Below are 17,062 nucleotides of genomic sequence, written 5' to 3'. Positions count from 1 at the left end.
ATCATGAGATGGGAGCTTAAGAAAGAAGTTGAAAAGGGAGGTGTGATAATTTGTTTACTCTCACTCCATTCCGACCGACGATCACGTACGCAATTGTGAGAACTTTGATTAACTGCATCATATTTGGATTTATTGCAGACATATCAGAACCGAGTGGGTGTGCTTATAATAACAATTAATCTATAGTCCCTCGATTCAAATTTGTTTGTCCAAGGTATTTTGAAATGGAAGATATTAAAAACTCGTCAAAAGGAAATACAGGTGTATACATTTTAAGCGCTTTATAAGTAACGTTTTTATTATTATCGCTCATAACAATGGGTTGTGTGTCCGGACGCTTAACGAAAATAATACTGTCATTTTCGGTCTTCGTATTCAAGGAAAGTATGCTTCAAATAGCACTAACCATCATCAATATATCTCCTTTTTAATATTTTCTGAAATAGGTCGTTAAAGATTTATGAAATAAATTTTTCATGTAAATTTCTACAAATTACCGGTTTAAATTAACTGTCCAGATACATTCATGTACACACCTACAACTCATACCATGTAGATGACATATTAATCACATACTCATTTACTTTGCTCAAAATGGAACCTTTGTCTCCCTAAATGGCAGCCGTGCTAAAGCCAGGGTAATAATCGGGAGCGCCAGGAGTGTCAAGTCTGACAGACATGAGCGCTATAATACAAGAACCAACTATTATTTTTTTATATCAAACAAAAACAAAAATTGGGGAGGTGGCCTCAGGGTATAATGAATTGTCATCATCCATCATTGATTGAATTATTAAGGACAGGGAAACATATGAAATGAAATTGAACTGTTCTGCATGGGAAGCTTTCAAAATTGAATGTTATCACAAACTCAATCGATCTTTCCATCCTTCATTCGTATAAAAAAACATAATAATTGTCATTGTCGAAACTATATAAAATATTAGTATATTTTATATAGTTTCGACAATGACAATTTATGAAGAAATTCACATTCGTCCAAATTAATTGCATTCCCGATCTAACGAACAATCTTGGAATTTGAAGAGAAAAACAAATGTGTACCTCACTATCCATTTACAAAATAGTTTATGAATGATCAGTTACTGTAACTGATCATTCATAAACTATTTTGTAAATGGATAGTGAGGTACACATTTGTTTTTCTCTTCAAATTCCAAGATTGTTCGTTAGATCGGGAATGCAATTAATTTGGACGAATGTGAATTTCTTCATAAATTTATATTCTCAAGTGCCATCGGACGCCAACAGGGCACTTTCTTGACCATGTCATACACACATAATTTTAAACATAGATAATTCCCCCCCCCCCCGCCCTTTCCTTCTCTCTCTCTCTCTCTCTCTCTCTTGTCATTATACTTTCGATTCTCATGTCATTTCTCCTGCCAATCATCCCCCAAAATCCATGTATCCCATATGATCACTAAAGAAGAAACACACATTGGTTTGGAAATAAAAACATACCACATGTGTAGACTGGTGAACACAGAAAGCTAGGAGCACTTTGCATTTATGGAAGGATGTTTAATTAAATATAATACATACATCTCAAATAATGAGACCTAGGCATACATAAAGACAGAGAAATGTGTAACTTAATTCTACATAATCAGGCCTAAACTAAAAAAGAAAAAAGAACTATGATAGGTTTTAATATTTATAGCATAATTTGTTGCAATGGTCTGCTTACATTGTTCCTCCATGATTACTTAACACTCCGCTGAACACGTAGTAAAATTGAAATGAAAAGGGTCATTTTAACTATAACTTTGTATTGTTCACATCATATATATCTTTCTCATTGACATTGTACTGATTTATGCTGCCAGGTGAAAAATCAAATAATAACAGTCATGGCCATATTTTCAAGGTAATGGATGTAACAGCCCACCATACATATGACAAACTGTCTATCCATGCTTCTATTTGTGCCGAAATTTTTCTTATTTTTAGAAGGTGGTTGTCAAGAGGCATTGCATAAATACAACTTCAAGCACATTTTCTCATAACTCTTAACTCCATCAGACGTACAGCGGTACATGAATGATATACTTCACACAATGTAGCAGTCAAGGGTTTCCATACATGGTGAATAAAGAATTAAGCAAGATTTCTTTGAACAGTTAATCAATGGTAAGAGCAAGTCGTTCAAAATGTGATAGACTTTGCATCATGCAGGTAAATGTAGTGGACTGTCCTTCATTCTGTTTCAATCATCACAACAAAGGTTGAAGATCATTGCCCTGTAACAAGGCATGATTCCATCGACGTATAACACAAAAAATACCTCCTAACAAAATGACCATAACTAAATCTGGGTACAAAGAGGCAACTATTGATGAAATAACTTGTTTCAAAGAACATATTTCTAAGTAGTGATGAATACTTAAAAATATCAACAAAAGGCGCGTGAAAAGAGCAACTTTCCTTCTTATTAGGGGATCAAGAGCAAGGTTTGAGCTCTATTCAGCCTATCAGGAGATATTGCTGTTATTCTTTCATTTAATGTTATTGTTTAAACCCAGCCACTAATCAAAAAATGATATACACAAAGTATCATTTCCTTTGAACCGCAAACATTGGAGCTGACTGAATTATATGCAGAAGCCCTTACAAAATACCCATGAATTATGAAGGATAAATTTTGCTAACATACTTAAAAGTATTCCTCTATAGTATTAATAACTGTTTAGAGTAAAATAAAAATTGAACATAGTAAGTAATCTAATTCCTCTTTCACATAAACATAAGTACAATAATAAAAGAGCACTCACAAACTCTGTACTCTTTTGTACAATTTGTTTTGCACAGTCCCAGTATAAAGAAGCCAAAGTGATAAAACCACTTACTCTAAGAACGGTTTCAGAAGGAAAACAAAAAAGATCAGAAGGAGGACACTACTTGTCAATGTGAGTTGATGAAATCTTTCCCGTGTAACTTTCTCATTGCCTTTGGTTGACTTCACAACACATATGTCAAATATTTCCCCCAAACTGACAACTACAAGCTACAAGCCAAAAGCAATAAATACAATATCATCCATGCTTCCACAATATCATGATGTACAGTCATGTATCACATCACGCATATCAGGTGTATTTTGAGCAAATCATAAGAAATGCAATTTAATTTTGCTCAAATGAAATAATCTTTTCACAAAAAAAATACTGAACTTGAATTCATCTACTGCAAAAGCAATATCATTAACAAGACAGTAAGAAAAATGTTATGCATTCAATGTTTGATTTGAATTTGTTACATATATTCTGCATACAGTTACTTAAAGTCGTCCCCAAGGAACTACAAACTATAAATTGGAAGAAGAAATAAATTGATATCAGAGGGAAATCATGGAGAGATATAGATCAAATCTCCTTTTAATGTACACTGGAATGCAGAAAAACAAAGAGCCGTATACCAGTAAATATTTTTGAAGACACTTGATCCAGGTTAAGCTACAGGATAGGAGTGATAACCATCAATAATTATTTGATGTAAATAGTCTCCACCATAAGAAAGGAGTACCCTGAGCAGAAAGTAATTATTGTAGTCAAGATTAGGAAGGTGATGGTTGGAAATTATGCTTCAAGGAGCCGTCATAATTACAAGTCAACATCACTCCATTAAAATGCGTATTGAATTTGATAAACACGTTTCAATAGATTGTCAGGCAAGTTGTACTTATTTATGACAGTTTCATGACACACTGCAATGATTTCTTTGATAAAGACTAAAAGTAAAACAAAAATCTAAAAGAAAGAGGTTAGCGGTGAAAATTAAACATAAAGTAAAGGATGAGAGAGAAAGAGAGAGGGAGAGAGAAGGATAGAGAAAACAGAAAGCAAATCTACAATACACATTCTTCACCTCATCATTGCATCTTCATACAAATAGGAAATAATACAATAATACAATTTTAAAAAATTACCTAAATCAGACAATATTTTTCATATGGACAATTTAGGCTAACAGTGAAGAGTTTCACTATGCATTTGCAAGGAGTATGTTTTTTAACATAAAAGGGTTCCTGGGCCTAAAATCTTTGAAGCTTTGCAAAAAGAAAGATGGGAGGTTACAATTAAATATCTACTATGAATCCATGTGCAGCAGACATCATTGGTCGACAGCCATGTTTTCTATTCCTTTTGCAATACCCTCTCCAGCATTGGCTGCTGCTGCATCTCCACTCTCCTGTGCTTTACCCTTCTTCTTTCCTCCCTCTTTCTGTTTCTTCTCTTTCTTGGTTTGTTGCTCATCAATTGGTGATGGTTTGGTGAACTTGATGAATTCTTTGTACTCTGAAGAAAAAAGTTTAAGGGAAATTTTTGTCATATGATGGTAAAACATACCCCATAGTAATGTTTTTTCCTGCATTTGTCTCAATAATGTAGTACTTTGAAAGATTTCTCCACACAAAAAACACATTTTTCAAGGGACAAAAATTTACGTTTTCACAATCTTGGGAATCAATGTGAATATGAGACCCATTAGTGCCCAGCCTAGCATTATCTAAAGATGAAATTTAGTTATCTGGTCATGCAATGAAAAAAAAAAACACTGTCTGGAAGCAATTTTGAAAGGTTGATTATAGATTATGATTACAGAAATTGGTTCATACTGTGAGGTTTTGGAACCATCAAACTGATAAGAAATGGACTAAATCTTGATGAAAAAGCATACAATGTGCACAGAAATGGCTATATTGGAAAAACAAACATGTGGCATGACTGTTCAGTCCAAACACTTCAGCTATTTCTTGTCTTATTTGAATATACTTATACTTGTATACCCGGTAGTGACTTTCTTCCAAACTGGCATAATAAGGATGAATAAGCTCACAAAAATCTTTCCATGCTTAACTGGACTAAATTCCATTTTAGTAATGATTGGATTTATATAGCCCCTTTTCCAAAGGATATAAGAAGATTAAGGAGAATGAAAGGTAAAGGTATGTATTAGATGTTTTTTAAAGAGATCAAATGAGGCATTCTTTCTTCAAAATGCAGGAAGGTTGTCCAAGAAGTATGGGGAAATGGATTTAAGGTCACTGTATTTACAGGTATGGGAATGTTCTGAACGCTGATGACTCACCTGGAGGCATGAATTCTCTGATAGCTTCTGGAATCACTATACCAGTCTCGGTTTGGTTGTTCTCTAAGATAGCACAAACCACTCGTGTGCTGGCACACATAGTAGAATTCAACATGTGCACATACTCCGCCTGCAAACAAAAGTTTAAAAAGTTATTATTTTAGTTGAGCCTGCATGTAAAGGCCACTCAAAAGAAAGAAAAAAAGGCATTATTTAAAGACAAGTGGTCATTATCTACCGGTTCCCATAGCAAGGTTTAAATGAGAATCACATATCAAGGAAAATGTGATAAATAAGTGGATTTCGTATACTGATAGTCACTACAGCACTTCACTTTTGCACTTCACTTGCATGGCAGGTCCTGAGCTGCTAAGAAAAATGGATATATCTCACAGTTTGTAAAAAAAAAGTGCACAGACGACGGTACAAGATCGTTTGGATATCTCATGGTTTGCTTGTGTGAACATACAAGTATGTATGTGAACAAATGCTCAAAGGTTATTAATTAAAGGCAGCAGATAGGTGAGTAAGCTGTAAGCTGCTGACTAATGAATTTTCAAATTCCCATCTATGCTTCAATCCTAAGACCATCTAGTTCTCATATTCCATGGGTTAAAACAGGAAGTCGATATTGATGCCCAACTTACACTGGCGTTCATTTTCTTTGTCTGTCCATAGCGTACAAGCAACCTCCTGGCCTGGTAATCGGTACAGTTTGAGCATGATACCAGCTCCCTGAATGCACCTGATCCAGCAAACCATGCCTCCAGATCCAGCTTCTTGGCTGCTGCATTGTTCAATGCACCTGTCAAACAAATAATGGTCAAATCGCTTTCATTATCACACTCGTGGAATATTAAGCCCAATACACACAAGATGACCAGAGTACAAATCTAATCTTGAGAGACTTGTATTTGACATGAGCGTTTAAACATGCAAATCTTAATAATTGAGGTTTGGAATACTTATATGAATAATTAAGTAACGTTAAACTAGATGGAACTTTTACACTGAATTAAAAAATATCTTTCATTATGGTATTTCAAACATTCAACTGCCAACAATTTTGAAGAGGATTGATAGCTTTCAGAGGATACAGGGACAATGGATGATATTGAAAGCTCTATCAACATAGAAAGTCATTACTTGGCAAGCTATTTTGTCCCATATGTAACCAACCACATCACAGAATTCAGCTGATAGCTCTACTAGAGCATGAATAAGATATTACAACAAATCGTCTGTTGGGAGCCACAAGGGCGTTAACTCCGTCTAAAATAATACTTGGAAATTTATGGGACATAGCTTGGACTTGCCCTACCAGCAGATCGTTTTTTCGTTCGTTCTTGTCTCCTTAGATCAAGATTAATGTATCTTGATCTTCGGAGTAGTTGCTACAACCGGCCGTGTCATGGGTGCGAGATAGGACTCTTGTAGCGTGCCCCCATTTAAAACAACTATACAATAACAGTTAACATTACATTTAATTAATAGTCTGAAACTATTAAAATTACTCTCATGTTACGGGAAAAAATATATTATATATATATATATATATATATAATATATTATAAATCAATTGATTCATAATATACTAACCTGAGACAATTCCTACTATCCTGTATGGAATGCCAAGAGATTGACAGAACTTTTCTGCATTATCCATCATCTCGTCAAACAGCAACCAAGACATGTTATCTTTAGGCGAGGCAAAGCAGAACTGCTCAATCTGTATCAAGAAATCATAAAAACTTATCTTCAGTTCTGATAGTGGACAGCACACAGGAATGAACCTTGTTCAGCATAGTCTTGAGTAGGTCAATTTGTATCATGTAGATAAATGTACATGTTTTAATATTCCAATCATGATTTCTGAACAATTAAAGTGTAAATGTCTGAAAGTAACTCCAACAGACTACAGGTGCTCTATGTCTGCCCCATACACCATCTAGGTGCAATCTCAGGTGTATTTGAATTTACATCCTGGCTGTGGATTGTAATTATTCTTAATCTTTCATTTCGTTTAACACACTAATAAGAGAAACAGTTTAGAATTGCAAATACCTTGCTATTTATCAACTAAATTAAACATATCTGACATGTCAAATCTACAAATTGGCATGAATTTCCATTAACCAAGAACAACTGCCTAGATGTTTCAACTGAATTTTCAGAATGTTTGAACCAGCAAAAGTATAGAATTAACAATAGCTTGCAGAAAATCACTTCCACAAGCCTCCATTAAAATCTTTGCACATGCTCATGCCCTACTTGTCTGATTTGATACTCATGTTTGTGTGTTCCTCAATTTGAAATTCATTTCTATGGGCCCTCTATAAAATTTGAAAATCTCTTTTGAATTTTTCTTTTTGCTTGTCCGATACTTTGACGTATTCATGTGCGTACTACCCCCTACTAATAATAATCCTGGATACACTACTACATACACAACAATACCCACTGACCTTTTCAAACTGATGAACTCTAAAGATGCCCCTAGTGTCTCGACCATGTGACCCAACCTCCTGCCGGAAGCAAGTTGAAAACCCTGCATACTTCTTGGGCAGCTCTGACGGAGACATCCACTCGTTTCTATGGAATGCTGCAATGGGCTGCTCTGATGTGGCTATTAAATATTTCTCTTCAATGGTATTCTCTTCCGACTTCTCACTTCCTTTTCCTACCACCTACAATTCAAAGAGAAAAATTGTGAAGTGGTCTGACTTAATGTGTAAAGATAAAGTATATCACATAGAAATATGCTAATGAATGAAGTTGCATTGGATACATTAAGAAATATTAAGTGTTTTGGTAACAGGCTAATATTTTAGATGAGCGATACTCAACAGAAATATAACTACAAATGATAAATACTTGCAATGGCTCTTCTCAATCAGAAATTACAATTTCCAAAAGGTAGTCTCTTATACAAAGTGAAAAAGAGAGGAAAAAAATCTAAATGTACGGATAAAATTGATAAATATCTGAAAAGAGATTTTTTTTTTTTTCTTCATATATATATATATCATCCATCCACTTGATATCAATTAAGTGTTACTCCGGGGGAGATATTCTGATAGAAATTAACTTGACAAGTTTGCAAACTGAATAAGAATTCCTAAAACACCTATCCAATCATAGACACAGGATAAGACTGTCAACATTTTAGTGTGATATATTATGACACATATACTTCTAACAAAATAATGAACAAATTCCTTGCTTTGGTAAATGCATCTTTGTACTAAGTCACACCACCAAACTTGACTCCAAACCTACAAATTTCAGGGGTTTTCTTTGCCAAATATAATCTGTTTTTATTCCAGACTATAGTCAGCCTGTGATCTGAGGTCAGTCTCATAGGTGTGGCTGAGGTATCTGTACCTTATAGAGTTCATCATCAAATTGGCTAAGTTGGGCGACCTCTTGCATAATCTCTTTGCGCATGAAGAACGGTGTGTAGAGGGGCGTGTAACCTCTGGAGGTGAGGATACGAAGTGCATGCTGTTGAACGGCTAGTGACAAGAAGACAGCTGCTCCCTGCAATATATTGAAGAACACAGTCAAACAATATGAAACATCTACAGCATATGAAAATGACAGCTTGCAAGGCCCATAGCTTACTACACTGACAGACAGCCTACAAGACCGATATTAAACTTCTGAAAAGGAAGGCGGCCATGAGACTGACTGTCATTGGATTTTTTACAACTTTTTAGAGGGTTAGAAACAAATTTGCCTTCAAAACTGAAACAGACTTGCTTCATACTGCTCCCTGATGTATTGTTGATTACATTCCTCCTTGTTTACAAATCTTGGCCAAAGAAATAACTCCTGTGTTGATTTCTTAGTTGTAATTGACAACCTGTCAATCTTTCCTTGTCTGCTTGACCTGCTTGTGTACATTTCATAAAGGTATTTCCTGTGTAATATACAACATGCCAATCAAGATTCTTTACATGTATATTTCTTATCTTTCTCATTCTCCTCTTCTTCATGTCTATAGATCTGTCTCTCTTTGAAGCAAAGGTTCCATACTGATGCGTGTACACTACTACTTCCATTGAAATGTCCAAATGCTATAGATATTCCTTAAGATAATGCTAACCCTAAATCCTAACTCTTGAGCCTAACCAAGGGAATAAATGACCATTAAACTCTAAATCCTATCCCTTAATCAAGGTTCAGGTACTTTGCCAGTCCCTCCTCAGATAAATAATTTCCACTATCATTTCCCACAGCTTGGTATATTTGTATAATACCCTTTTGGTTCTCAGCAGACACCATTGGTTGTACAATACAACACTTGATCCTGTGACAATTGCTTTGGTTAATTTCCTATAACAACCTGGCCAAATTCTTAACCTCAACCCTGGACCGAGCACTTTATGTTACCCCAACCCTAACCCTAAATCTAACCTAACATCCAATTGTAATCCTCAACCCAACTCTATACCTTTGATGGAAAAAGGCAGGGAGCAAATATGGAGGAACAATTGTTTTTACCTTGAGGAAGTATCCCCTGTTGCCAGCGACGACAGTCCCTCTCTCTGCCTCCATGCCATCAATCATGTGGATAAGATCAACATGGGAGTACTTCTTACGCACCGTGCAGTCACCATGCATCCTCTCTATCACATTCTCATCCTGAAACATGATACAATATCATCCAAGCAATCAGTGTTATTATCCTTCCAACAAGGCAATCAATCACGCCGTTGTCATAAAAGCACAAGGGGATGGTAAAAGCACCTAAAAAGTACTATCAGTACCCTGGCTTTAGCCCAGAAACTCATTCTGAAAGAGAACTCAATATGTCTGCAAAAGGGACAAGTTGTAACCCATTTTGAACCCATGTTTATGAAATAATATTGGAAAATGCTCTCCAAAATAGGGTGGAATTTTTTAATTCTGCTAGCCATCAGTCACACCACAGAACCAACTCCACACACCGACCCCAAACCAACTGATTCTTGGCCATAGGGGGGGTAATGCAATAACTGTTTGTTCAGTCTGTAGTTGCCTGGTGTTGGTGTAACTGAGGTATCACACCTTTGAATAGGAAGCAACACTACTGTATGGATAACAAGAAAAATGGCCCATACCTCATCATTGCTGACACGTACAGAGTCATGGAGCAGATTGCCTATCTCCCACAGACTGGCTTTCCTCTTATCTCCACACTCTTTCCTCTTGTTGTCACACTCTATGATACCATCTTCAACGAGCTGTCTAACCTTCTTCAGCTGTGCTACAGACAGTGACTGAATACAAAGAGAAATATTTATCAAACATAGGTTAGACTTTGATGCAATACAAGACTTTAACCCACTAACTACCAAATTATTTCATTCCCATAGCCTTTAATACAGAAGCCATCCAATGCCTGTGGGCAATGGGTTAAGTATGAAAGGGTCATTCTGCGAAAGTCTTCACAGGAGATGATTTCTAGGAAAAATGAAATGTATGAAATCAAATCAACACAACTCTTAATTTATTATAATTTCAGCTGAAGATTGTTCTTCGAATGATATAATATTTCAAAGAATTTGTTTAGCTTATCAAAATAATTTTTAAACAAACTATTCAATAGTTACCCGATTTGTCCTGTAACCATTGACCAACAAATGTCAATGGTGCATATTTTCAAGTAAATTTTCCATACCAATGTAAAATTTGTTTGACAAAATAAATATATTACATCAATGTAAATCTTGATTTTTTACCTAATGTGATTTTGTCCTCGATATCAAACTGATAATATGACAAGGAATAAATCAAAAATTTCTACATATTTCAAGGCAAACATCAAAGATGTTTGTGTTGCTCAATCACCTCAGAAGCTTGGTGCATTCATTGTAATTGTCACACAGCACGCATTCACAGGGGTATCAGGACAATTAACCCCTTGACAATCACCCTCCAGAAAAATACCCCCCCCCCCCCCTCTGTTCATTAAACAGGAAGTCTGCCCTGACACTAAATTGGTTTTAATAAAAGCAGACTCTAATTTTTCGGGATTTTTCGTTAATTTTGTGGGAGGTAATTGTCGTTGGAGGGGGGGGGGGGGGGTAATAGTCCCGCTGTTAATTGTCTGGGGGTGATTGTCCAGGTGTAATTGTCCTAGAACCATTTGCAGGGTATGTAGCTTTTGGACCTGCGTAGAATATCGACCCTTGGCCTTACAATTACTTTGAATACTTACGTGTGAGTCTAGTATCTCCCGTGTGAGGTCTCCTAGCTGTGCAGTAACTGCCTCGGGTACTGGTTCACTCTCATCTCCAACTGGCTCCTTTTTCTGCAGAACGTACATAAAAATACCAAAATTAATGATATGTTGCTGACATCTTACCAAATCTTTCTTACTTTTTCTTCTTACCGTTATTGGCTTTATCATCTATTTGTAAGAAAAAAAGGGTCATTTGGTGTTGTAAAAACGTTATAACAAACCTTCTAAATGATGTAGTGAGTAGTGGCTTTACTTCTAAATATACTTAAATATTAAGGATTATTCATACCTGTGCTACTTCTAATTCAATTGATTATCTGTATTGTATCAAATGCATTGCTGTTAGTTACAGCAGTGAAAACATCATTGCTTGCCAGTGGTCTAGTTGCATAACCATTGACAATTTCTTCCATTTCACAGTAATTTGTATTTGAACTTGACAAAGAGGCTTTGGTGACAAAGAGGCTTTGGTGACAAAAATGAGCTCAACTTTCTGATAGAGCCTTTAAACTTTTCAAGTTTATGACCTGCACTTACAATGAAATGTATTTGCTGAAGATAAGATGATAGCAAAGATATTTTGATAAGAACCTCTTTTTTCTCCTCCCCCTTACCTTCATTTTTTCTCCAATCATTTTACTGCACAGGTTTTTCAGCTTGTTGAGATTGTCTGCTTGATACCGTACTGGAGTGAATAAAAGTGAATTAAAGGAAGAAGAAGAAGGAGAGGGGGAGGGGAGAAGAAGAAGGAAAAATAAAAGAATTAAGCAATAAAACCACTATCCACATCTAACACAGGATACAAATACATCATTCAAATACATGTTTGAACTACACATTTAAATGAGCAATTGGAGATTTATTTAAACCCTACCCTACCCTCATACAATTAACCTTGACTAAACTTTAGTATGCCTATCATTGATAAGACAATAAGTAAATAAGCATCATTACTTTACTTATGGTTTATGCTTCATATGAAAATTGAATTGCATCAAACACCAGGCTATGCAACAACAATAAATTATTTTTAAAAAAATGACAAGGACAGTCAACAGTCAACCCTAACTTTACAATCTGCAAATCTATAAAAACAAAACACAAGCATGACAAGACTCCCCAATGCTAGTGCTAGATTCAACTCTAAATTAATTTATGATAATATCTACAGTATATTAGTTTGTATAGGTATACAAAGGTGCACGCAAGGAATTTCGCTGGATTTAGCGAACTCCTTGTGCACGCGCCTTTAAACACTAATTGCTATGATCACAAAGTAAGTATTAAATTGGCAGCGCAATAACAGTTTCTTTGGTGTACATACCAATTGTCTTTCCATATCAGCTGCAATCAACATTACATCACATACTCTTGTAAGACCAAGGGGTCAGCATTTTTGTTATGTAAATCGCACCTTAAAGTAGTCCACCCCTGGACTGTTGTGTACGATTTCGCTATCGTCTGGTTAATTGAGTGCACACCCCATAGCACACACACATGCAGAATAGATTTTTTTCGAGGAAAGTGAATCACTGGGGTAAGTGAATCACTGGAGTAAGTGAATGAGCACGGTAAGATGACTGCGCTATGGGTGCCAATCTACGACTTCTTTTGGCAACTGCACGTAAACAAATGGGACTTGATTTACGGTCAGCACGCACTAGCGTTCGCAAAATAGACCGAAGTTCTATCCTTACGCTTCTGTTTCGCTTTTGTTGCACGCACTTGAAATACTGCGGTCGCGTCGTGTGTAGTCGTATTATACCCGATCGGCCCCCCGAGTCATGCCACGGGAAAGACACGTAATCTCATCATGCTACACCCCTTTATTATTTTCAAGAACATGTGGAAGGTAAGCAAATCACCATCATTCCAGTATGAAAACCGCATATATATTTTTTAATTACTTGACTGATTTCAAAGTGCTTTGAAGAACGAGTTCACTAATGAACTCGAGCCGACGCGCTCGCACCTTTTTACACTAGCTAGACCTGATTGCTAATAGTAACGTTAATATCAAAGTGGCAATGCGATTTCGGTTGGAGAGAGAAGGGTCCGATACTGGCAATTTAGCGAACTCCAAAGCTAGTTTGCAAAATTCGCGGTGCAGGAATTGGTGATTAGATCTAGAGTCTAGATCTACAAAAGCATTTTAGTTTTTACTAACATTTTTTAAGGTTTTGTTTACATCACCATCACGCGGTGGTATACTATGGGTGCCAATTTAGGCTAGGCGATATTGATATCATATTTCATGACTCACCCAGCCCTAACTTTAACTTTAAGCCAGCGCCAGGCTAGCTACCCATGGCAATAACATCCAACGTTTGCTCTACACAACCACAACCATTGACAACGTAACAGTGCAGTGACCTTACATTTTCGCCATTCTGTGTCGGCTTCCACAACTTTATCGACGAGAGTCGCATCTTTGAATCGTTTCGCCTGGCTTTCCTTGATCTTCTCAGGATTTCCACCCTTGTCTGCGCGGAAAAGTTCAAGATCTAATACCATTTTGATCACAGATGTAGACAAATTTCAACAAATAGTGAAAGGTGGGAAGGGTTTCTTCACCGGTACCGGTATAAGAACGTCTACGTGGTTGATCGTGTACAAAATACATGCATGAATGTACTACACACGTTTTCCCTATTTGTTTTTAGTCTTAGTTACAGACAAAATAGTATATTATTTCCTAGCAGTTATAAAAAAAAAGTATATTTCAATACCATACCCCATAAAATATCACTCGGTTGGCAGTAGGCACTATAAAAGGACTAATTATTTTATTGTTTTAGTAACAAAATATCAGGGCGAGTGGATGAGAACAGACAAGAACCCTTTTCAAATAATCTATGCAGCATTTTTTCAAAACTACCACTTGTTAGAAATTATATTAACACAGGATTGCATCATGCTCCATACCAGAATTGTTGGGTTCATTAATAATTTTTTCCTTTTCTGTTCAGTATCTCGAGCAAGAAATGCGAGGTTACAGATTATGTATTAATACCATGCATTAGAAATAGAGGAGGGCATTAGCAGTTAAACGGGGGGTGGGATTAACCTGCCAGCCACCCCCCCCCCCCCCAAAAAAAAAAAAAAAAAAAATTAAAAAAAAAAAATAAATAAATAAATAAATAAATAAATAAATAAATAAAATAAAAAAAATAATAAAAAATAAATAAATAAATAAATAAATAAATAATAAATAAATAACAATTTAAACAAAATAATATATATATACTCTATCCACAAGCCCCCCAAAGGTTTTTCGATTGTAAATAGATTTAAGCGAGGCTCATTTAGAAAATTATTGCAAGAACGTCACCCCGCCCCTCAAGCCACTCCCCCTCAAAAAAAAAAATCCCCTGAGAGATGTGTGCTTCATCCAGGATTTCTTTTGTTGTTTCTTCATCATGAAGTCCCATTTTAGCTCTATGATACAAGTTTCTGGATATTTACTTATATATATTTACATATATTAATATGTGGCTTAGGTTTAATTGCAAATAAAATTATATCATTAACCATTCACAGTTATAATACAAAGAATGTAATCAAAAGAGCATCAATCTCAGTGGCGGATCCAGGAATTTCTTACGGGGGGGGGGCGGTGGGGTCACTCAATGTGACTTAGGGACCGCATGACCGTTACCAAAATCGCGGGAAAAGGGTCAATTTCAAACAATGTCCACGGACAAAATATTCCTCAAAATATAGAAAATAGGGTGCACAGGACTGTCCTCGAAATTGATAAATAGGCCCGGTCAGAAAAAGGAAAGAGAAAACCAGGAAGAAGAAAAAGTATAAATGTCTTGTCCTTGAAATACGGTAAAATAGGGGTAAATTTGCGAAAGTGTCCTTAAACAATCTTTTATAGGGGTATTCAAAATAACGATTTTGTCCCTTGTTTTTGACGTAAAAAAAGGGGCCGAATTTCACAAAATGTCCTTGAAATTGACCGCAAAGGGGGGTTATTTGCATTTGTGGTAACGGTCATATGCGTCACCCTCTGCGGGGGAGTGATCCCAGGGGGGGGGGCACAAAATCGCATGGGGTGAAATATATAAAACGATGGAGCGAGGCGTCAGCGTCAACCGGGGGTGGGTGTGGGAGAGGGTCAGAACCCAGTCTTGGAGTAGGAAGCATTTGCAATTTTAGAACTGACCACATTATGCACATTTTCAGGCACTTCCTGGAGTAATATGACGTAAAATTGCTTTTTCCTACCCCCTCCAAGAGCAGGGATCTTTTGCAATTTGAGAACCACATTTGGCGCATTAATGCCTACCGGCACTTCCTGGAAAAAAACGAGGCCTTGTGATTCAGGCGCGGATCCAGGATTTTCCAATAGGGGGGGGGGGGGGGGGGGGTGGGGGGGGGGGGGGGGGGGGGGGCGGAAATTCGAAATTTGCGCAGACCGTTTTTCAAACTCAACATACCAATTCTGACAAGGTTATATTAGAAGCACCATACCAGTGCAATTTATTTGACATTTTCATTGGGGGGGGGGGCTTTAGCCTCTTGCCCGAAAAGTAATTTTCTGGTTGCACAATTCGGCTCGTGAGCGATCGAGCGAAAATTTGAGCATATGTATTCTGTGAAAGTGTTATTTATCACTAAAATAAAGGAGAAAAGATATCAAAAATTCATATTCGGGCAGCTCGCTGTTCCATCCACCCCCCCCCCCCCCATTACGCGAGAAGCGCAGAAGCTTTGATGTTTCATGAAATTATTAGAGAAAGAAGAGGATTCGTTGTACCTTTCTCGACTCTTAATCCTTGTCTGAATTTAGTTCCTCCCCAGGCGCGGATCCAGGGGGGGGGCCCGAGCGGACCTTGCCCCCCCCCCCCCCCCCCCCCACAAAAAAAAAAAAAAAAAAAAGAGAGAGAAGAAAGGAAAAGAAGGGAAAGGGAAAGAGGAGAGAAAGGGAAAGAAAGAAGAAGAAGAAGAAAAGAAAAGGGGGAAGGGAGATCGGGGGGGACCGAAAGGGCCTTTCCCTCCCAGGCTGTTGACTCCCCCCCCCCCCCCCCCCCCCCTCCAATCAAAAAAAAAAAAGAGAGAAGGAAGAAAGGGAAAGAAAAAAGGAAAGAGGAGATACTGGCGTACTAATAGGGGGGGGGGCTTTGGGGAAATCAAATTCAAACGTGGTTTTATTTTTAATTCCACAACGGTGGATTACAATAATGCTGAAATGACATAATTTCCGAGATTTGTCCTCACTTTTTAGTAAATTATACGATTGTATATGTGTTTGTTGGAAAATGACAAATTCCTAAATTTACAGCCAGGCACGAAATATGATTCTTGAGATTCCTACATGTCAGGGCCCGAGGTACGGCAGGGATCGGGAGCCTCGAGCTCCCTCCCCCCCCCCCCCCCCCCAATTTATTTGAAAAAGTATATTAAAGAGGAAAAAAAATAGAATGAGCGCAAGAAAGAACGAATAGTTAACTGCCAGTGTTAAAAAATGAGTCATCAAAATATGCTCATCTGACCGTGATTAAATGCCTAAAACCCTTAAGCTTCCGGGCTCTGCCCCCTGGATTCCACCTAGGGCGCTACGGCGGGCCCTTAGATGCTCATCTGACGGTAATTTAATGCCTAAAACCCCGCTTTTGGGGGGATCTGCCCCCTGGACCCCACGCCAAATAGTGACCTGCCAGTGTCACAAAATAATAGGTATTAAAAAAAAAAAAACCTGAGCTTCCGGAGCCG

The 17,062-nt window shown here is 37.2% G+C and overlaps 1 protein-coding gene across 1 annotated transcript; it reads right to left on the bottom strand.

The window, feature by feature from the left end:
- Positions 1-1,524: 1,524 nt before the first annotated feature.
- On the bottom strand, positions 1,525-13,979 carry LOC588782 (serine--tRNA ligase, cytoplasmic). The gene is made up of 11 exons (XM_788449.5): positions 13,720-13,979; positions 11,956-12,026; positions 11,318-11,410; positions 10,218-10,376; positions 9,619-9,759; positions 8,497-8,652; positions 7,578-7,799; positions 6,712-6,841; positions 5,760-5,917; positions 5,113-5,242; positions 1,525-4,319 (listed from the first exon to the last, which is right to left on the bottom strand). The coding sequence occupies exons 1-11, from the start codon at positions 13,853-13,855 to the stop codon at positions 4,135-4,137; spliced, it is 1,581 nt and encodes a 526-aa protein (XP_793542.2). The 5' UTR covers positions 13,856-13,979; the 3' UTR covers positions 1,525-4,134.
- Positions 13,980-17,062: the final 3,083 nt, after the last annotated feature.

Source organism: Strongylocentrotus purpuratus, unplaced genomic scaffold, assembly GCF_000002235.5.
Source record: "Strongylocentrotus purpuratus isolate Spur 01 unplaced genomic scaffold, Spur_5.0 spur5_scaffold_6, whole genome shotgun sequence".
Classification (NCBI taxonomy): domain Eukaryota; kingdom Metazoa; phylum Echinodermata; class Echinoidea; order Camarodonta; family Strongylocentrotidae; genus Strongylocentrotus; species Strongylocentrotus purpuratus.
This window is presented reverse-complemented; position numbering and strand designations above follow the sequence as displayed.